At 47.5% G+C, this 22018-nt stretch overlaps 1 protein-coding gene and 1 long non-coding RNA gene across 3 annotated transcripts in view; one reads left to right on the top strand and one right to left on the bottom strand.

Moving 5' to 3' along the window:
• LOC134354090 (SH3 domain-binding protein 1-like) overlaps positions 1–22018 on the bottom strand; it is a 78770-nt gene that overhangs the window by 2934 nt on the left and 53818 nt on the right. For both annotated transcript variants that reach the window (XM_063062842.1, XM_063062843.1), the window contains exons 14-18: positions 18856–18969; positions 16866–16963; positions 10129–10270; positions 6573–6727; positions 4328–4792 (exon numbers count right to left, since the gene is read on the bottom strand). In XM_063062842.1, the coding sequence (XP_062918912.1) occupies positions 4328–4792; positions 6573–6727; positions 10129–10270; positions 16866–16963; positions 18856–18969 (974 nt within the window). The remainder of the gene's footprint in view (positions 1–4327; positions 4793–6572; positions 6728–10128; positions 10271–16865; positions 16964–18855; positions 18970–22018) is intronic.
• Positions 2354–21953, top strand: LOC134354091 (uncharacterized). The gene is made up of 3 exons (XR_010019721.1): positions 2354–2690; positions 5104–5203; positions 18692–21953. It is a non-coding gene; the product is annotated as an uncharacterized LOC134354091 (long non-coding RNA).

The raw sequence follows: 22018 nt of genomic DNA, 5'->3' as shown, positions 1-22018 counted from the left end.
TCACCTATCCCCAGGCCTCACAACCCCAACACCCTTACCCCTATCCCCACCACTCAAAATCCCCAACACCCATCCCCCATCCCTTACAACCCCAACACCCGTCCCCCTATCCCCACCCCACACACCCTCCCCACCACCAATCCACCTATCCCCACCCTTCACAACCAACACCCATTCCTCTATCCTCACTCCTCCCCAACACCCATCCCCCTTTCCCCACCCCTCATAACCCCCAACACCCATCCCACCCCTCACACGCTCCCCACCACCAATCCTCCATCCCCACCCCTCACAAACCCCAACACCCATCCCCCTATCCCTACCCCTCACAAACCCCAACACCCGTCCCCCTATCCCCATCTCTCACAACCCCAACACCCATCCCCTATCCCCAGGCCTGACAATCCCCAACACCCTTACCCCTATCCCCACCACTCAAAATCCCCAATCCCCAGGCCTCACAACCCCAACACCCGTCCCCCTATCCCCACCCTTCACAACCAACACCCACTCCTCTATCCTCACTCCTCACAACTCCCCAACACCCATCCCCCTTTCCCCACCCCTCATAACCCCCAACACCCATCCCACCCCTCACACGCTCCCCACCACCAATCCTCCATCCTCACCCCTCACAAACCCCAACACCCGTCCCCCTATCCCCATCTCTCACAACCCCAACACCCATCCCCTATGCCCAGGCCTCAGAATCCCCAACACCCTTACCCCTATCCCCACCACTCAAAATCCCCAATCCCCAGGCCTCACAACCCCAACACCCGTCCCCCTATCCCCACCCTTCACAAACCCCCACCACCCGTCCCCCTATCCCCACCCCTCACAAACCCCCATCACCCGTCCCCTATCCCCACCCCTCACAAACACCCATCACCCGTCCCCGTATCCCCACTCCTCAAACCCCCAACACACGTCCCCCTATCCCCACCCCTCACAAACCCCCACCACCCATCCCCCTACCCCCACCCCTCACAAACCAACACCATCCCACGCCTCACACCTTCCAATTAGAAAGATCAGTTCTCTCCCTCCACCCTGACTCTTAAGTCATCATAAGCATCTTGACTTGAGCACCGGTACTTAAAGGAATCCATATTTGTCACCTAAATGTTCCTCCAAATTGCTGCAAGTTCAAAAATAACACCTACCACTCAGAGAACCTGTTACCTTCACTCGGAGGATGCACTGTTTTTGGCCACTCCATTAAGAAACAGTTTCAAATGGATTTGCAAGGACATTGTCAGAACTGTTGGAAATGTGAAAGAGCCAAGGCTCCCTTCTCCGGAATGGAGAAGACTGATGGGGGCTTTAAAATGATGAAAGGGATTTGATCAGCTTGAAGTATCTTCTCTGCCCGAAGGATGGACCAGAACAAGGGACCGGGGGGGCGGAAGGATATGGAACTTGCTCTCGTGCTCTTGCAGGCAGTGGCAGAAGTGACTGGTGATGGGTTTAAGGCAGGGCTTCTCAACCTGGGATTCACAGACCCCTCAGTTAATGGTAGGGGGTCCACGGTATCAAAGAGTTGGGAACCCCTGGTTTAAGGTGAAGCTCCAGAGGGAGAAAGGAGAAGGGTTAAGGATTGTAGCTGAAATGAAGAGGAGGGGGAGGAGGCACTAGCAAAGTTCAAAGTAAATTAATTATCGATGTATGTATATATCACCATATACAACCCGAAGATTCATTTTCCTGTAGGCATTCATAGTAAAACAAAGAAGTAGAACATAGAAAAGGACAGCACCAATCTTGGTATCATCCGCAAATTTACTAACCCACCCATCTACATTTTCATCCAGACCGTTTATATACATTATAAACAACAGAGATCGCAGCACAGATCCCTGCCGAACACAACTAATGCAACAGAACCAATGAAAAACTACACACAAACCCAGAATGTTACCCAGGCTTTCTGTGTTTTGGATATAGAATTGGACTATAGATTTTTTTTTCAGTGTTATCATTTTTTATATTCTGCATTTCTGCCTGACCTTTCTCGTATTTTTGTGCATGGGGGAGAGGGATTGGGGGGGGGGTTGACGTGCCTGTTCCATTTTTTTTGTGTGGGGAGGAGGGATTTGTGGGGGGTGAGTTGACGATCGTACTGCTGTTCTTTTCTTTCTTGGTTTCGTGACTCTCTGGAGAAGAGTAATTCCAGGGTTGTATACTTTGATAATAACCTTTGAACCCACGATCAAAGACTGGCAGACAACCAACATGCAAAAGAAGACAAACAGCGTTAGTTCAAATAAATAATACCGAGAACCTGAGTCCTTGGAATGAGTCCATAGGTTGTTGAATCAGTTCAGTGTTGAGGTAAGTGTAGTTACCCACACAGGTTCAGGAGCCTGATGGTTGAGGGGTTATAACTGTTCCTGAACCAGGCAGGACTGCTAACTGTGCCGATGTACACAGCTCACGGAAGGTGGCTGCACCTAGGTTAGGGTGGTAAGAAAGACATGTGGCACACTAGCCTTTATATGTCAAGGAACTGAAGTCTACAGCCAGGAAGTTAAGTTGCAGCTTTGTAAAACTCTGACTGGGCCGCAGCTAGAGTTAGTGCATTCAATTCTGGTCAGCCTATCTTAGGAGGAATGTTGAGGATCGGGAGAGGACACAGACAAGATCTCCAGGACGTTGCCTGGATTAGAGGGCACGTGCTATAAGGAAAGGTAAGACATACTGACAAAAGAACCTCGCCCTGAAATGTGGACTGTTTATTTGTCTCCACAGATGCTGCCTGACCTGCTGAGTTCCTCCAGCATTTTGTGTGTGTTGCTCTGGATTTCCAACATCAGTAGAATGCCTTGTCTGTGGTTGTAAGACACACTCAGGAAGCAGAAGCTGAGAGGAGATCTGATAGAAGTTTACAAAATAATGAGATGCATAGAGAGGCAGTCAGTATCTTTGCCCTGGGTCAAAATGTATAATAATAGAGGGCATACATTTAAAGTGAGAGGGGAAAGTACAGAAGAGATCTGCGGGGCACGTTTTTTTTAAACCACGGAACGGTGGGTGCCTGGAATGTGCTGCTGGAGGGAGCGTGGTAAGGCAAGGATAAAAGACAACGTCCAGGTGGGGATGGCTGAGGAGGTGGGTAGTCAAACCCAGACAAGGGAGACCTTTGAAGTGAGACCACCAGAGACACCTCTGCTTACTGCAGACGAGATAGGCAGGGGTGACTGTGATGGTGTGTAGTCAAGCAAAATGAGTGAAGCCCCTGTAGTGAGTCTAGAAAAGGCTCTCTAAAACATAGCTTCCCTTTACACAGTAGGGAGTGCCAGATACAGACGAGATAGGACTAATGGAAGGATGTGATCTGCACCAAGAGCTAAGGGACAATTGTCTGTACTAACTTCAAAATGTCATCGATTGTCAGCTTGAAGTTTTGATTGACTTTTAAAATCTCTACTGTGAACAGTGATTGATTTTATAAGTAAGAAATTCAGATAGATGTACAATTTACCAAATGGTCAATATCCATAACTAGTAAGCCATTTCAGAATAAAAACAGTAGTTTTCTGTTCAGATCACTGTTCCCACTAAGCTGTGTGGGTGTACAGCAGTACGGTAACTGAAATGTCCCCACGTACAGAGCCTCTGCTGCCACACAGCTAGAATGGGATACAGCTAGAAAAAGTTTATGAAGTGTTGAAGATTTTCTTTGTTGAATTTCATTATACCCTTTAGTTAACAAATAAAATCAAAAGTATGTGATATTTCAATTTTCATTCGAGATAGTCATAGGACGCATATTACAAAAAAAATTAAAGTGTCGCGCAGTTTTCAGGCCATGTAAAAGTTTCCTGTCCAGAGCAATGGTTGGCCTGTAAGAAAAAAAACATTAGAGGGAACACTGGTTCAGAATTCAGAACAGTGTGGGTGATAGGGCAACACTAAAATATGTTTGAGTCATGGGGTGTGTGTGTGTGTGAGAGTGTGAGAGAGTGGGAGAGTGGGAGAGTGGGAGAGTGTGAGTAAGGGTGAGAGTGTGTGTGTGTGTGTGTGTGTGTGTTCTGGGCCTAATGATTTTAGTTACTTTATTTTATTTTTGGCAATGACAGATCCGATACAGTAGGGCATATAAGTGGTTCTTAGACAGAAACATGAATATGCAGAGGATGGAGGGGTATGGATCAGTTGGTGGTAGAAGGATTAACTTTATCAGTTTAGTTAGTTCAGTGTAACATTATGAGCCGGAGGGCCTGTTCCAGATCTGGACTATACTTTGTTCAGTTTGATGAAATGCTTCTCCACACCCGCTCCACCTTTCCTCCCTCAGCAGCTACCCACCCTTTTCCATGCTTACCACTTTTGTCCTCGGAAGAAGATCCGTTCATTTCCAATTTCACTCCGGAAAGCATCACTTGACCGGCCGAGTAAACCCTGATCCTGGGCATTGCCTCTGGCTGCTTGTCCCAGCTGACCAGCGGGTGGCGAGGGTGGGAGGACAGGGTTTCGGGAATGGTCCGCTTGATCAGGGCCTCCAGCGTCTGTTTGCCCTTGTCCTTGGACCCCGGCTGCAGGCCGTCCGCCGCTGTTGCGCTGGGCAAATCCAGGCTGGTGGTCCGCAGGTGGGAGCGAGGAGCGGGAACGGGAGGGGGAGGTACCGCGGGCACTCGGACCGGACCGGTGGTGGCTCTGCGGCCGATGGACACCCTGTCCTCGCTGGTGTGGGTTAGGGTGCTGCAGACTGGCTTCGAGGTCCACGGCAGATTGGCTTTCGGCTGTTGTGGGGGAGGGTAGGATGGTCTGGTGGGGCCTGGTTTCTTTGCTGAAACAGAGACACAAAACGCATATTGTGTTACGGTAGGTGGTGGATCCCATTACATTGGTGCTCCTGGAGCCAAAAGTTTTGCTGATACACTATTCTACATGGATGCATAACGGCTTGGCACGACAACTGCTTTGCAAATGACCACAAAAACCGCACACAGTTCTGGACACAGTTCAGCACATCTCAGAATTTAACCTCCCCTCCATGGACCCTGTCTACAATTCTTGCTGCCTCAAAAAAGCAACCGACGCAATCAAAGACTCAGCCCATCCCAGACATTCTCCCTCTTTTCTCCCCTGTCCCGTCAGGCAGAAGATACAAAATTCTGAAAGCACGTACCACCAGGCCCGAGGACAGCTTCTATCCCACTGTCATCAGACTCTCGAAATGGACCTCCCGCACAATGAGGTAAGTTCTAGACCTCATAATCTGCCTCTTTATAACCTTGTGGTTTACTGTTTACCTGCACTGCACTTTCTCAGTGGCTGTTACGCTCTATTCCGCATTGCTACTGTCTTACCTTGCTCTACCTCAATGCACGATGTGATGATCTGATCTGTATGAGCAGTTCACTGCATCTTGGCACATGCGACAATAATAAACCAACATGAATACCAAGCACAACTCTGCCACGGATGGTCCCAATCCTGGCTGCGAGAGGCGGCGGTGTGGGGTGGGGGTCGGGCGTGGGCTAGCAACCTCATCCTGCAAGCACCCAGCGCTACAGCCACACCAACAGGACCTCCAAAGGCCTCATCCCCGGGAGAGGGAGGATTTTCGATGGAAGGCTGGCCCAGGACAGAGGACCATGTTGAGTTGCCCTTGGCGGCCTATCTCACAGTAGGAATGAGGGGTCTTAAGAAGAAGAATGGTAAGCAGTACAAATACGTGCTGTGAGCAAGGTCCCGCAAGGTGTTATAGCCGGGTTTGGTAACGGGGATAAGCTCCCTCTACCTACTAAATATCCCCAGTCACGTGCACCTCAAATAACCTCTGACAACCAAGTCCAGCTCCTGGCCTTCAGGTGCGGCTTAGCTACTAAGTCCGGCGGAACCGTTTCTACTGACAGGAGAAGGGCAAAGCTGGGTTACTGGTGCCTTAAAATGAGTCACTTCAGGCAGATGGGGCTCGTCAGCTCATCTAAGAGAGGAAAACTCTGATCTCAAGCCTCCACTGCCTTGCGGCTATACCCACTCATGGGGAAGGCTTTGGGAGTAAACCCAGAGGGAAAAATCCAGAGCTGGGCATAGACACATACTGTACACATACATACACACACACACACACACACACACACACACACACACACAAAAGCCATTTTGATTTCAATGATGAACCCACTCGATTTCACTGATGATCCCCGCCTGCACCTTCCTCTAACCACAATCTTTGCTCTTTCCTCACAACTCTGCAAGTCTCCTTCTCTTTGATGTAAAATTCTCACTTTCAATTGAAGCATTTACTAAAATTACTGGAACAGAAACAGCAAACGCAGGAAATACCCAGCAGGTCAGTCAGCAGCTGTAGAAGCAGCTTCAACAGTCTTCCGTTCTTTGGTTCATCAACAGCACCTCATTTTCATGTTCAGTTCCCTACCCCTCCTTCCCAGGACTCAAAGTGATGTGACAAAAAAACTCTCTCCAAAGCAGACCACAGCCTCTTCAACCAAAAGGAGACATGACTTCCCCCCTCCAACCCGAACTGGAATCCTCAACCTGACCCAAGCATCATCCAATCTCAAAGCGACCAAACTAAGGGATGCTTCTTCACCACTAACCTTTCTTCGCCGAGTTGTTAGGATTCTGGCCGGTGGTAACCTCGGCCTGGACGGATGGGGTCTGGTTCGGTCGGGCTTCCACTTTGCTGGGCCCCTCGGCCACGGGCGAGGGTGGTGACGGTGGGGGGACCGGGGGCTGTTCCTCGCTCAAGCACCTGTCCGGAGAAGCAGATGTACACTTAGCCAGATCAGTCTCAGCATGGTAGTGTAGTGGTTAGCACAACGCTTTACAGTACAGACAACCCAGATTCAATTCCCGCCACTGCCTGTAAGGAGTCTGTACGTTCTCCCTGTGACCACGTGGGTATCCTCCCACAGTCCAAGATGTACCAGTTGGTAGTTTAATTGGTCATTGTAAATTGTCCAGTGATTAGGTCAGGATTAAATCGGGGGATTGCTGGGTGACGTGGCTCGAAGGGCCAGAGGGGCCTATTCCACACTATATCTCAACAAATAAGTAATTAAAAAAATTTAGTCCAATCACAAACGAGAGCAAACCTGCAGAGGCTGGACATCCAAGTAACACACACAAAATGCCGGAGGAACTCAGCAGGCCAGGCAGCATCTATGGAGAAGAGCACAATTGGCGTTTTGGGCCGAGACCCTTCATCAGGATGAGGAGTCAGAATGAGGGGGTGGGGAAAGGGGAGGGAGAAACACAAGGTGAGAGGTGAAACCGGGGGGAGGGGGAGGGGGGTGAAGTAAAGAGCTGGGAAGATGCTTGGTGAAAGAGATGTAGAGCTGGAGAAGGGGGGATCTAACAGGAGAGGACAGAAGGCCATAGAAGAAAGGAAAGAAGGGGAGGAGAACCAGAGGGAGGTGATGCAAGGGGATAAGGGGATAAGGTGAGAGAGGAAAATGGGAATGGGGTATAGAGAAGCCGGGGGGGGGGGATTACCGGAAGTTTGAGAAACCAATGTTCAAACCATGAGGTTGGAGGCTACCCAGATGGAATACAAGGTTTTGCTACTCCAACCTGACTGTGGTTTCACCGCAACAGCAGAGAAGGCCGTGGACTGACACGTCGGAATGGGAATGGGAAGTGGAATTAAAACGGGAGGACACTGGGAGATCCCTCTTTTTCTAGCAGGTGGAGCGCAAGTGCTTGGTGAGGCGGTCACCCAATCATCATCGGGTCTGACCGATATACAAGAGGCCACACCGGGGGCACCGGATACAATAGACTCACAGAATCACAGGCGAAGCGTCACCTCGCCTGGAAGGACTGCCTGGGGCCCTGAATAGTAGGGAGGGAGGTGTGGGGGCAGGTGCAGCAATTGTTCTGCTTGCAAGAATAAGTGTCAGGAGGGAGATCAGTGGGGAGGGATGAATGGACAAGGGAGTCATGTAGGAAGCGATCCCTGCGGAAAACAGAAAGTTGGGGGAGAGGAAAAGATGTGCTTGGTGGTGGGATCCCATTGGAGATGGCGGAAGTTATAGAGAATTATGTGCCGGACGCAGAGGCTGGTGGAGTGGTAGGTGAGGACAAGAGGAACCCTATCCCTGGCGGGGTGGTGGTAGGATGGGGTGAGGGCAGACATGCGCGAAATGGAAGAGATGCAGTTGATGGTGGAAAAATTTAATCGCTGTTTTGCTGGCGGCTTCTACTGTATCCCTGAACACATACATGTATGGTTCCTTGAAACAAAGTAAAACACTTCTAGTGCAGCCCAGGAACATTATCAGGCAGAATTTGACACAAAAAGGCACGGACTGAATACAGACAGCCAACAGAGGTTTGAAGGAGATGTTTTAAGAGGCAGTTGGATAGACACGGGGATATTCAGGGAATAGAGGAATATGGATCGTGTACAAGTAGAAGATAAAAGTTTAATTTGGCTCCACATTCAGCACAAACATTGTGGGCCAAAGGGGCTGTTCCGATGCTGTACAGTACGGCAGTGGCCACTTTATTAGGTACACCTGCTCATTAATGCAAATATCTAACCAGCCAATCATGTGGCAGCAATTCAATGCATAAAAGCACGCAGACATGGTCAAGAGGTTCAGTTGTTGTTCAGACCAAACATCAGAATGGGGAAGAAATGTGATCTAAGTCATTTTGAACATGGAAGGATTGCTGGTGCCAGATGGGGTGGTTTGAGTATCTCAGAAACTGATCTCCTGGGATTTTCACGCACAACATTCTCTAGACTTTACAGAGGATGGTGAAAGAAACAAAAAAAATATAATAAGAGGCTGTTCTGTGGAATAGAGACGTTAAAGGAGAATGGCCAGACTTTTTCAAGCTGACAGGAAGGTGACAGTAACTCAAATATCCACATGTTACAACAGTGGTGTACAGAACAGCATCTCTGAATGCACAACATGTCGAACCTTTAAGTGGAGAGGCTACAGCAGCAGAAGACCATGAACATATTGCTGTAGCTCTGGGTTTTTATGGGATGGAGTTGATAGTGGCAATGCCCAACCCTCCTCCTTTCGCATCTGGCCTTGGGACAGTCCATGGTGGATTAGGGTTAGGGTTAGTGAGTTGTGAGCATGCTCTGTTGACCCCGGAGGAATGGTGAACCTTGTGGGCTGCCCAGAACAATCCTCACTGATTTGATTTGATACAAATGATGCATTTCACTGTAAATTTCGATGTACTGTAAATGTGATTGACAAAGCTGATCTTTAAATAAATAATGCAAAAAGAGAGCAAATTAATGAAGTATATCACGGTTCAAGGCCTGTTCAGAAACCTGATCACAGAGGGGAAGAAGCTGTTCCTTAAACATGGAGTGTGGATCTTCAGGCTCCTGTACCTCCTGTAGTAATGAGAAGAGGGTATGTCTCAGATAGTGAGGGCCTTCGTGATTGCTGCTGCCTTCTTGAGGTATCGTCTTTTGAAGAAGTGGACTGGTTTGATTGGTTGAATTTGCAAGTTTGGGACCCAGGCCACTGAAGAAAGGGGAGCAACTAATACTCTGGGTGGCCACTTTATTAGGTACCTCTCGTAATTAATAAAGTGGTCACTGCGTGTATGTTTGTGGTTTTCTGCTGCTGTAGCCCGTTCACTTTAAGGTTCGGCGTGTTGTTTTTTCAGAGATGACCTTCTGCACACCACTGTTGTAACATCTGGTTATTTGAGTTACTGTCGCCTTCCTGTCAGCCTGAACCAGTCTGGCCATTCTCCTCTGACCCCTCTCATTAATAAGGTGTTTTTGTGCACTGGATTTTTTTCCCCGCACTATTCTCTGTAAATTCTAGAGACTATTGTGCGTGAAAATCCTAGGAGATCAGCAGTTTCTGATCTCTGTCTAGCACCAACAATTATTCCATAGTCAAAGCCACTTAGATCACATTTCTTCCCCATTCTGATGTTTGGTCTGAACAGCAACTGAACCTCTTGACCATGTCTGCATGCTTTTATGCCTCGAGTTGCTGCCATGTGATTGGCTGATTAGAGCAGGCGTACCTAATAAAGTGGCCACTGAGCATACAGGAACACACAACATCATTTTGTATGTGTTGCTCTGGATTTCTAGCGTCTGCAGAATCTCTTGTGTTTAGGAACACACAAGTTAAATTGATTGATAAATACTGAACCTACTCTTCCTTCTGCACCGCGACCTCCTTGACTGGTGGGGCTGCAGTCTGTGTCGGCTCCATCGAGACACTCTCTTTCTTCGGAGCTGTGTAACTCGAGTACAGGGAACTTGGGCCGAACATTCCTGACACACTGAAATCCAAATCTGCAAAGACAAAAGCACTCTGTGAACACCGATTGGTCAGTAGGTTAAATGGTCACATGGGCATCGTTGGATAGCGTGGGCTCGTTGGCATGGGTGGGACTATTACTGGGAAAGAGAGGAAGGAGGAAAGGATGGGGAGAGGGGTTAAGAGGGAAGGATAGAGGGGAGGGGGAATTCTTCATAGTTCCTAACTTGTTGAAGTGACAAAATCATTCCTTTTTCACTTCCAGCCGTTTTCTGGCATCTCCAAGGCTGAATGCTCGAAACCACAGTGAACAAAACGGTTCTGAATTGCCTTACTGCTTATTTCCCACCAACTATTAGTGACAAAAAGCACTGCCTTTTGAACACAAGCACACGCAGCTGATGCTATTTAAAATCTGTTCACTCTAAGCACAGTGTAGGGTCTGACGGCCACAGAAGTGCACGTGACTGGTGCTAGTTAGAAACTGTTCGGCAACCGTCTCCTGCCCCAGTAAAGTGGCATATTATCTAAATAAACAATATTTCAAGGAAATCTTGGCTATTTTCTTGATTAGTTTTTCCTCCTTTAAGGCTTGTCCCAAATAAATGGCTGCTCTGATTAACCGATGGCCCAATTAACTGGAATGGTTCCTTCAGGCCGTCAATAGCCCAGGGGGTGGGGGTGAGTGGTGGGGACAAGCTCTCACTACCTATTAAATGCTCCCAATGGCGTGCAGCTCAAATAGCTTCTGATAACCAAGTCCAGCTCCTCACCATCACGTGTGGCTTAGCGGAACCATTTCTACTGACAGGAGAAGGGGCAAAGACAGGTTACTGGTGCCTTATAACCAGTCGCTTCAGACAGATGTGGCTCATCAGCCGTGGTTGGCAGCTCATCTCGGAGAGGGAAAACTCTGATCTCAATTCTCTGCTGCCTTGCGGCAATACCCACTCACGGGGAAGGGTTGAGGAATAAAGCCAGGAGGAAAAATCCAGAACTACTGGAGTCCCTAAGGCAGTCGTACACCGAGTTCAATGCTGACTGGCAACTCCTGCGATGCCACTGGTGCCGAACTGTATCGGTCTCTGCCGTTCCTTTGGATTCATCAGCTGTGTGGAGAGGGGGAGCCTGCGCCATGGGGAACAGCTTGTCCTCCATCGTACTGCCTTGGCTTGCATATCATGTAGAGACCTGACGAAGGGTCTCGGCCTGAAACGTCGACTGCGCCTCTTCCTATAGATGCTGCTTGGCCTGCTGCGTTCACCAGCAACTTTGATGTATGTTGCTATCATGTAGAGAGCTGGGATGCAACATCCATAGTTGACCCCAACCAACAGATCGAACCACAGTCAACAGGAATCCATTGTACTTGAACTTGAACCCTTGTACTTTCAGCCCCTCACCTTAAACCTTTCCTATTTAATAATTAGGTGGGGAGAAATGGATTCTATCTCCCCTATAAACACCTCTCATAATTTTACCTCTTTTTGTCAGGTCTCCCCTAAGCCTCTGACACTCAGAGAAAGCATCCAAGTTTGTCCATCTAATAGTTAATACTATTTAATCCAGGAAACTTCCCGGTGAAACTGGCATAGTGTCCACACTGCCCCCGCCCTGGGACTGATAGGTGGGGGTTTTCAACATGACATACTTTCTAAAGACTCCCTGGAAAAAAAAATGACAGACCTCCCAGTGACTCCATCAAAATACTGTCACATTAAGTACATTGCCCTGCAGATAGTGGGCATAGCGGTTGGCGCAGCAGTTTTTACAGCGCCAGTGTTTGGAAGACTGGGGTTCAATTCCGGCCACAGTCTGTGGGGAGACTGTACGTTCTCTCCGTGACCACGTGGGTTCGTTCCAGGTGCGCCAGCTTTCTCCCACAGTCCAAAAAAGGCGTCCTGGTTAGTGTTGGTAAATTCTGGGTATGCTATGTTGGTGCCAGAGGTATGGTAACACTTGCGGGCTGGCACCAGACACATCCTCGGACCATGTTGGCACAAAACAGCATGTTTCAGTGTAGGTTTCGATGTTTAGATGTACGTGTGACAAATAAAGCTAATCTTTCACCTTCATCTCATTTTCTCATTGGAAAAGAATAAACGGAAAGAAGGAAGTGTCAACAATGAAAATAAATGGGGATATTTGATACTCCACTACCTGACAGAGAGTACAAGCTGCTCGTAACACGGTTGTCGGTTTTGTATCCGAGTGGGCTCTGTACCAGCAGAGGACTCCACGTGGACTTCGCCTCTGAGCACATCTACATGGAGTGCTGTCACATCATCATCCATCATCAGGGACCCCCATCCTCCACCACGCTCTCTTCTTGCTGCTGCCATCGGGAAGGAGATACAGGAGCCTCAGGTCCCACACCACCAGGTTCAGGAACAATTATTACCCCTCAAACATGAGGCTCCTGAACCAGAGGGGATAACTTCACTCACTGCAACACTGAACTGTTCCCACAACCTATGGACTCTCTTTCAAGGACTTTTCGTCTCATGTTCTTGATATTTATTGTTTGTTTATTTATTAATATTATTTTCTTTTTGTATTTGCAGTTAGTTGTTGTTTTTTTGCACATTGGGTGTACGTCCACCTTGTTATGTGTAGACTTAGACCGTAAGATGTAGGTGCAGAATTAGGCCATTTGGCCCATCGAGTCTGCTCCATCATTTCATCATGGCTGACCCTTCGTTCCCCTCCTCGACCCCATTCCCCAGCGTTCTCCCCATAACCTTTGATGCCATGTCCAACCAAGAACCTATCAGTCTCTACCATAAATACATCCAACGACCTAGCCTCCACAGCTGCCTGTAGTAACACATTCCACAAATTCATCATCCTTGGACGAAAGAAATTTCTCTGCATCTCTGTTTTAAATGGACACCCCTCTATCCCCCACCATGGGAAACATTCTTTCCACATGCACTCTGTCCAGGCCTTTCAACATTCGAAAGGTTTCAATGAGATCCCCCCCCATCCTTCTAAATTACAGCGAGAACAGGCCCAAAGCCATCAAACGTTCCTCATATGAGAACCCTTTCATTCATGACTTTTATTGATTCTATTGAATTTCTTTGTATTTACTGTGAATGCCTGCAAGAAAATTAATCCAAGGGTTGTATATGGCAACATATTCTTTGATAATAATTTTACTTGAACTTTGAGACTGAGCATCTCCCATTAACACTGCTGTTGTGGTGAGTTGACAGATGATGGCACTGTGGGACAGAATCGCCTCTCAAACCAATCTGACTGGTCAGAACAAACGAAGCTTGAGTGTTGACTGTCGGCCAAGATTCTCCGGATCTCTCACCTTCCCATTGTGCTGTCTGTGCAAAGGGTCGTCCGTGTCTTTTAAAGTCACAGCATGAGTTAGATACAGAATAGAGCTTTCTCTAACCTGTCCCGTCAAACATACCCGAAACTGGGGCATGCTGGCTACCGACAGCGTAAAGAACTCTTGACATTGTCCTGTCAACAATCCCAAAGCAGGGACCTTGCAGATTTGATATAGAGTAAATCTGCCTCTACACTATCCCATAAACACGCCCAGGGATCGGACAACATGGGTTAGCTATAGAGTAAAGCCCCCTCAAAGTTCACAAGGTTCAAAGTACAAGGTATGTATACCATAAGACAGGAGCAGAGTTAGGCCATTCAGCCCATTGAGTTGGCACTGGCATTCGCTCATGGCTGATTTACTATCTCTCTCAACCCCATTCTCCTGCCTTCTCCCTGTAACCTTTGACACTCTTACTAATCGAGAGCCTATTATCCTCTGCTTTAAGTATACCCAAAGACATGGCCTCCACAGCCGTCTGTGGCAATGAATTCTGCAGATTCACCACTCTCTGGCCAAAGAGATTCCTTCTCACCTCTGTTCTAAAGGGACGTCCTTCTATTCTTCATACAACCGTGAGATTCATCTTCTTGCAGGCGTTCGCACGAGAAAGCAACACAATAGAACCCGCTAAAAAACCCACACTACAAACTCCACGTCAAACACCCAATGTGCAAAGAAAAAAAAAGAACAAATTGTGTAAGCAATTAAAAAAAAAGTAAACAAGTTACACAGAACATGAACTGTGGGGCCCCCAGCCACGGAGTTAGAGTGGTGTTGTAGCCGGTCCGGGAGCCTGATGGATGCAGGCCACAGGAACACAGTCAGATCAGCTCTACAGACCTCTACGTTATTCTATTAAATATTGCTAGGCAAGGACAACACAAGTTAGATACAGAGCAAATCTCCCTCTAGACTAGACTGTCCCAATATACACCCCCAGGACGGGGACAGCACAGGCCAGTGTCACGTTAGGCTAACAAGGTGATAGATCTGTGTATGGATGGCCGATACCGATTCTCTCTGACAACAGGGGCCAGTTTCCACCCACTGTTCTGTGCCCTAATTGTAGACATTTCTCCAACTGGTCCCTGGGTGAACTTGAGGGAAGAGGGTGACACCAAGCTCTGATTTGGTTGGTTGATGTCTTTAACTTGCCTCTTCTCAGATTACGACAGCAACATGAAACTCCGCTTGCCCCTCCCAACATGATATTCGAAGAGCCTGTTGGTGGAGTGACAGCCTCCTCTCCGTGGGCTCTGTCTTCACCTCCCGCTCCCTCAGTAAAGCAGGCAGCACAATCAAAAACTCCACCTTCCCCAAATATTCTCTCATCTCCCTTTGGGCAGAAGGTACAAAAGTCTGAAAGTAAGTACCACCAGGCTCAACGACAGCTCCTACCTGACTGTTATCAGAAGGAGTAGCGGACCGCACCACCCCATTTACATCGATGGTGCGCAAGTGGAACAGGTCAAAAGCTTTAAGTTCCTCGGGGTCAATTATTACAAATGACCTGACTTGGTCCAACCAAGCAGAGTTCACTGCCAAGAAGGCCCACCAGCGCCTTTACTTCCTGAGAAAGCCAAAGAAATTTGGTCTGTCCCCTAAAACCCTCACTAATTTTTACAGATGCACCGTAGAAAGCATTCTTCTAGGGTGCATCACAACCTGGTATGGAAGTTGTCCTGTCCAAGACCGGAAGAAGCTGCAGAAGATCGTGAACACGGCGCAGCACATCACACAAACCAATCTTCCGTCCGTGGACTCACTTTACACTGCAACGCTGTCGGAGCAGTGCTGCCAGGATAATCAAGGACATGACCCACCCAGCCAACACACTTTTCGTCCCTCTTCCCTCCGGGAGAAGGCTCAGGAGCCTGAAGACTCGTACGGCCAGATTTGGGAACAGCTTCTTTCCAACTGTGATAAGACTGCTGAACGGATCCTGACCCGGATCTGGGCCGTACCCTCCAAATATCCGGACCTGCCTCTCGGTTTTTTTGCACTACCTTACTTTCCCTTTTCTATTTTCTATTATGATTTATAATTTAAATTTTTAATATTTACTATTGATTGTACTCCAGGGAGCGGGAAGCGCAGAATCAAATATCGCTGTGATGATTGTAGGCTCTAGTATCAATGGTTTGGCGACAATAAAGTATAAAGTATGTGAAGTATGTAAGTGGTTCCGTTGTACAATACAATGGTTGCTTGATCTCCCCATCTACCTTGCTATGACCTTGCACTTTACTGTTCACCTGTTCTGCACTTTCTCTGTAGCTGGTACACTTTATTCTGCATTGTTATTGTTTTACCTCATTCTACCCCAATGTACTGTGTAATGATCTGATCTGTATGAACAGTATGCAAGCCAAACTTTTCACTGTACCTCAGTACACGAGACAATAGTAAACCAAATCCAATGATGGTCTGGGGCCATACGATTGCCAGCTCTGAAGGGCGGGAGGCTGGATACTTCCTCGCCAAATCTCTCGCTGCCCCATCGACAACCCAACACCTTCCCACCCCAATGTTTTCCCCCATTCAAAGAGCACTCCCTTTTCCACCTAAACGGATTAATTTTGAATATCAACCTACCCATCACCTTCAACGTTCATACCACACTTGAATTTGTTTTAAAACCCTCCCATGGTTTCTCTGCTAGTGCCCAAGACAAAAATCTTATACGGTACAGTGCAAAAGACATAAGTGTCCCAACTATACATGTGTGCGCAAGACTGTAACTGCTGAAGAAAAGGAAGGTGGAGGAGCACCAGAGGGAGGTGATGGGTAGGTAAGGAGATGAGATGAGAGGGGGAAACGGGAATGGGAATGGTGGGAGGAGCGGGGCATTTACCAGATGTCCGAGAAATCGATGCTCATGCCCTCGGGTTGGAGGTTACCCAGACGGAATATAAGGAGCTGCTCCTCCAACCTGAGCGTGGCCTCATTGCAGCAGCAGAGGAGGCCCTGGACCGTCTATTAAAATTATACTATTGGGGGGAGGGGGCGGCAGCGTAGTGGTTAGCATAACACTTTACAGTAGCAGTGACCTGGGTTCGATTCCCGCTGCTGCCTGTAGCATGTGGGTTTTCTGGTTCTGTTCCGGTTTCCTCCCACAGTCCAAAGACGTACCGGTTGGTAGGTTAATTGGTCTTCGTAAATTGTCCTGTGATTGGGCTAGGATTACTTGTGAGGTTCCTGGACGGCACGACTTGAAGGGCCGAAAAGACCTATTCTGCGCTGTTATCTCAAATGAATAAATCGAAATGGGGCCGTACCTTCAGGGAAGATGCTGTCCGCGTTCTGTATGATGGGCTCGATGACGGACACTACTTGAACCGAAGATGCCGATGCCATGTCCATCATTGACACCTTCCTGGGAAATGAGGAAAACACAAGTGTCAGATCCTCAGTACTCATCAACCAGCTTCAAAATCCCGGCCTCTGCACCTCCCTCTGCAATTGGATCCTCTACAGACGGACTGTGGAGAGCAGTCCAAAGATGTACCGGTTGGTAGGTTAATTGGTCATTGATAATTGCCCTGTGATTAGGCTAGGGTTAAGTTAGGGGATTGCTGTATGGTGTAGCTCAAAGGACAATGCTGTATCTTAACAAAGTAAAATAATTTTAAAAAAGTAATGAAATGCTACACAATACAGTAGTATAGTGAACATAAAGGGAGCAGGAAGGACACAAGCTATCTGGAAAATTAACCCAGGTACCTGAGCCTTGGTATCTGGACCCCAACCCACAATCTGTACCCTGGCTGCAGCTATTCCACCCAACTGCACTTTGACCCCAGGCTCATTCTGGACCAATGAATGAGTCAGATACTGGACTGTCAGGATTTCTGATCAACCAGATGCCATATTATTGTTTTATGTCAGATGCCATGGTAACATTTTTATCATTTCTTAATGCATGCATTACTAAATGACAATAAAAGGGGACTGCGTGTCCTCATAATCATATCTTTCTACTCTCAGGACAAAGTGATACAAAACAACTTACTGACCTATGGAAACAGGAGACAATAGGCAATCGTCTGTCTTAGAATGCTTGCTGTGACCGAAGTCAAAGTGGAGTTTATTGTCATATACGTGTGCGCACAGATGTAATAAGAAACTTACTTAGAGAAGTATCACAGGCAAATAGCATCAGATATGCAACATTTACAAGAAAAACATAAATTAAAGATAAACTCTACAAAGTGTTTAACTCTGCCATGGACAGCCCTAAGCCCGGCTGTGAAAAGAGGAGGGTTGGGCATGGGGCTAGCAATCCCATCAAGTAAAAACTCAAGAGCTACAGAAACACCGAGCAACACACACAAGATGCTGGAGGAACTGGGCAGGCCAGGGAGCGTCTATGGAAAAAAGTAGTCGACATTTCTGGCTGAAAAACCCTCCAGCAGGACTGGTTGTAGTTGTTTCCACAGATGCTGCCTGCCTGCCGAGTTCCTCCAGCATTCTGAGCATTTTGCTCGGATTTCCAGCGTCTGCAGATTCCCTCGTGTTTGTGCTGCAGAAACACCAACAGGAGCTCCAAAGACCTCATTCCTGGAAGAGGAAGGACCTTCGCCTAGAAGACGTGGGAGGTTGTGCGGTGAAAGCAGAAGCCAGAGGGCTGATCAACCTTCGGCCTAGGACGGAGGGCTCTGGTGAGCTGCTCTCGGCGGCCTATGCCACCGTAGGCGCGGTGGGCTTAAGGAAGAAGAAGATACGAACTTTTGATGAGAAACAACCCATTTCCCTCAAAAAAGAAGCAAAGTGTTTATAGTGCTGCTATGCTGAAGTACTGGTCAGGGCGCAGGTAGGTTCAAGGACAGAATGGATGAAGGGCAGTAGCTGTCCTTGAACCTGGTGGCGTGTGGGACTTTGCACCTCTGTACCTCCTGTCCAGTGTTAGCTGTGAGATGATGGAACAGCTTAGGTGATGGGTATCTTTGATGATAGACGTTGCCTCCATGAGGCAGTGCCTGACAGTGGGGAGGGATGTGTCTGCGATGTATTATAATAGATGCAAGACACACTTCGCAAAAAGTTAGAAGTATATGTATATATCACCATATATTACCTCATAAAAGATTCCTTTTCCTTGCAGGCATTTACAGGAAAAAAGAAATACAACAAAATTTTACAAAGAAGATTCAGATACCGACAAACAACCAATGAGGAAAAGAAGATAAATTGTGAAAAAACTCAATACTGAGAACACAAGTTGTAAAGAGTCCTTGAAAGCGACCTCTTACCTGACCTTTAACCTACCCTTCATTCCTGGGCCAGAGAAGATTTGGCCCTAGCACAATGGCAATGTTGCTGGGCGTCATTTTGTTCACATCCCGGTATTCGGCCAATTTCGCCAAAAATTTAATGAGATACCTGGTTTTCCAAACAAAACATAGAGATTTATTTTCTCTTGAGATAGATAGTCAGCCAACTGGGGTTGCCTTTGGTGGTGAGCTATTTAACTGTGTGAGGCATCACAAAACAAGTAAGGTGACTCTGTACAAAAGTGGGTGTGGTTTTCGTGGGCGAGTTTGGTTAGAAGGTGGGTTACAGAACTGTGACTTTCTCCTTGTGTCCCATTTGTAGTGGATTCTATTAGAAGGAGTAAGAGTGATTCCCAAACCATACCCTCACAGGGATGGCAAACCTACAGCACACTGGCCCAAAATGGCACATGCAAACATTTTGTTAGCATATGGCACAATGAGAATAAAAGTCTACTGCCACAGTGATGCCAAAGTCACAATGAAGCAACACCTCATATTCTGCTTGATTAGCCTCCAACCTGATGGTATGAATATTGATTTCTCTAACTTCCACTAACTCCTGGTAACTTCCCCTTCTCTCTTTTCCCATTTCTCATTCTGGCTCCCCTCTTGCCTTTCTCTTCTCCTCACCTCCCTCTGGTGCCTCTCCTCCTTCCCTTTCTCCCATGGTCCACTCTCCTCTCCTATCCAATTCCTTCTTCTTCAGCCCTTTACCTCTTCTACCCATCACACCCCCCGCCCCAGTTCTTACTTCATCCACCCTCCCCCTCACCTGGCCTCACCTATCACCTGCCTTATCTTCCCCCCGCCTTCTTACTCTGGCTCCTCCCTTCCTTTCCAGTCCTGATTTATTTATTGAGATAAGCCTTTCTGGCCCTTCGAGCCAATCTCCTGATTTAATCCTAGCCTAATCACGGGACAATGACCAATTAACCTGTCAACCGGTAGGTCTTTGAACCGTGAGGGCAAAACCAAAACACCTGGAGGAAACCTACGTGGTCATGGGGAGAACGTACAAACTCCTTACAGGCAGCGGTGGGTATTGAACCTGGGCCGCCTGTACCGTAAAGCGTTGTGCTAACTGCCCTGATGAAGGGTCTCAGCCCGAAACATTGACTCTTTATTCCCACCATGGATGCTGCCTGACCAACCGAATCTCTCCACCATTTTGTGTGCGTTCCTCAAGATTTCCAGCATCTTGTGTTTACGAGAATAAAGTGTGTTAGTCCTCCTTTTCTTGCTCTTTTATGAATTTGCACTAATGCTCACAATTCCAATTTTCATATTTCTTATGTTTTATTTGAGGTATAATAACAACTTTGTTGGCGCGTGGGCAAGTGGTTAAGGCGTTCGTCTAGTGATCTGAAGGTTGCTAGTTCGAGCCTTGGCTGAGGCAGTGTGTGTGTCCTTGAGCAAGGCACTTAACCACACATTGCTCTGCGACGACACCGGTGCCAAGCTGTATGGGTCCTAATGCCCTTCCCTTGGACAACATCGGTGGTGTGGAGAGGGGAGACTTGCAGCATGGGCAACTGCTGGTCTTCCATACAACCTTGCCCAGGCCTGCGCCCTGGAAACCTTGCAAGGTGCAAATCCATGGTCTCATGAGACTAACGGATGCCTATAAACAATAACAATTTTACATGTAAACTGGGTGGCAGGGTGGAGATACGTCTCTACCAAAGGAGGTGTAAGACTGCTCCTTCCCTCCGCTAGCCTGCAGGTCACCCTTGGACAAGGTGTAGCACTTGCTTAGCCCCCCTGATCAGGGTCACATGAAACCATGGGAGCAGGTGGTGGATGGTCGTATGATCAGCTGGTGCATATCACAAGTCCTGGTTAAGCGACCACTGACGCCAGGCAGACAATCTCTGAAGAGTATTGATAATAGCTGGCAGTCACCCATCTTGTAAAGATGCTGTCCAGAAGAAGGCGATGACAAATCAATTTTGTAGAAAAATTTGCCAAGAACAATCATGGTCACGTAGACCATGATCACCCACATCATGCAACATGGTACTTAAAGGATGATGACTAAAACAATAGAAACATAGAGTCATAGAGTGACATAAGCACAAAACAGGCCCTTCAGCCCATCTAGTCAATGCTGAACTATTATTCTGCCTAGTAGCATTGAATTGCACCTGGATTGCTATTTAAAAATTATACACACAAAATGCTGGAGGAACTCAGGAGGCCAGGCAGCCAATATGGAAAAGTGTAAATAGTCAACATTTCAGGGTGAGACCCTTTTCTCGTTCCTGAACAAGGACCCTGAACAGAAACATCCACTGTTTGCTCTTTTCCATAGATGCTGCCTGGCCTGCTGTGTGTGTGTTGCTTTGGATTTCCAGCAAATCTGCAGATCTCGTGTTTGTGATTTAAAAATTATGTTATTTTTCCATTCTCTTTTTCAAAGATTAATATTAGTAATCTTTGAAAATGTTCTCTAAAACACTTGATTTTATTTCAATCGGTCTCTGTAATAGTTTTATTCATATTAAACAATGAATAAGACCCAAGATTCATTATTTTAATTATAATTACTTATTCACTAATCAACGATAATCTCTTTGGATAATTACCATAGAATACAAGAGAACTTTCGATCATCGCCAATTTGGGCGCACGATCTCACCAAGGTTCGCCACCCCGCTCTGTCGTCAGCATTATGGGGGGGGGGGCTCTGTCTAATACAAGGGCACAGCTGGTAGAGCCTGCCTCAGTGCGCCTGAGAATCGGGTTCAATCCTGATCTTTGGTGCTGTCTATGTGGAGTGTGCATGCAGTATACAACTCTGAGATTCATCTTCTCCAGACAGCCACGGAACAAAGAAAACCACGGAAGCCATACAAAGAAAAACATAATTCCCCCCACACAAAAAACAAATCGTGCAGACAACAAGAACATCCAACCCTAACCCCTACCTGCGCAAAAACAAATCGTGCAGACAGCAACAAAAACATCAAACCCCCAAGCCTTCTTGGCCGCTGTAATAAAGGCATCCGTTAGTCTTGCGAGAACATGGATCTGCGCCTGGAAAGTCTTCACTCCCCAGGGCGCAGGCCTGGGCGAGGTTGTATGGAAGACCAGCAGTTGTCCATGCTGCAAGTCTCCCCTCTCCACGACACCAATGTTGTCCATGGGAAGGGCAA

This window comes from Mobula hypostoma, chromosome 11 (assembly GCF_963921235.1).
Source record: "Mobula hypostoma chromosome 11, sMobHyp1.1, whole genome shotgun sequence".
Classification (NCBI taxonomy): domain Eukaryota; kingdom Metazoa; phylum Chordata; class Chondrichthyes; order Myliobatiformes; family Myliobatidae; genus Mobula; species Mobula hypostoma.
The sequence above is the reverse complement of the archived record's forward strand: the minus strand, read 5'-3'. Positions and strand labels throughout refer to the sequence as shown.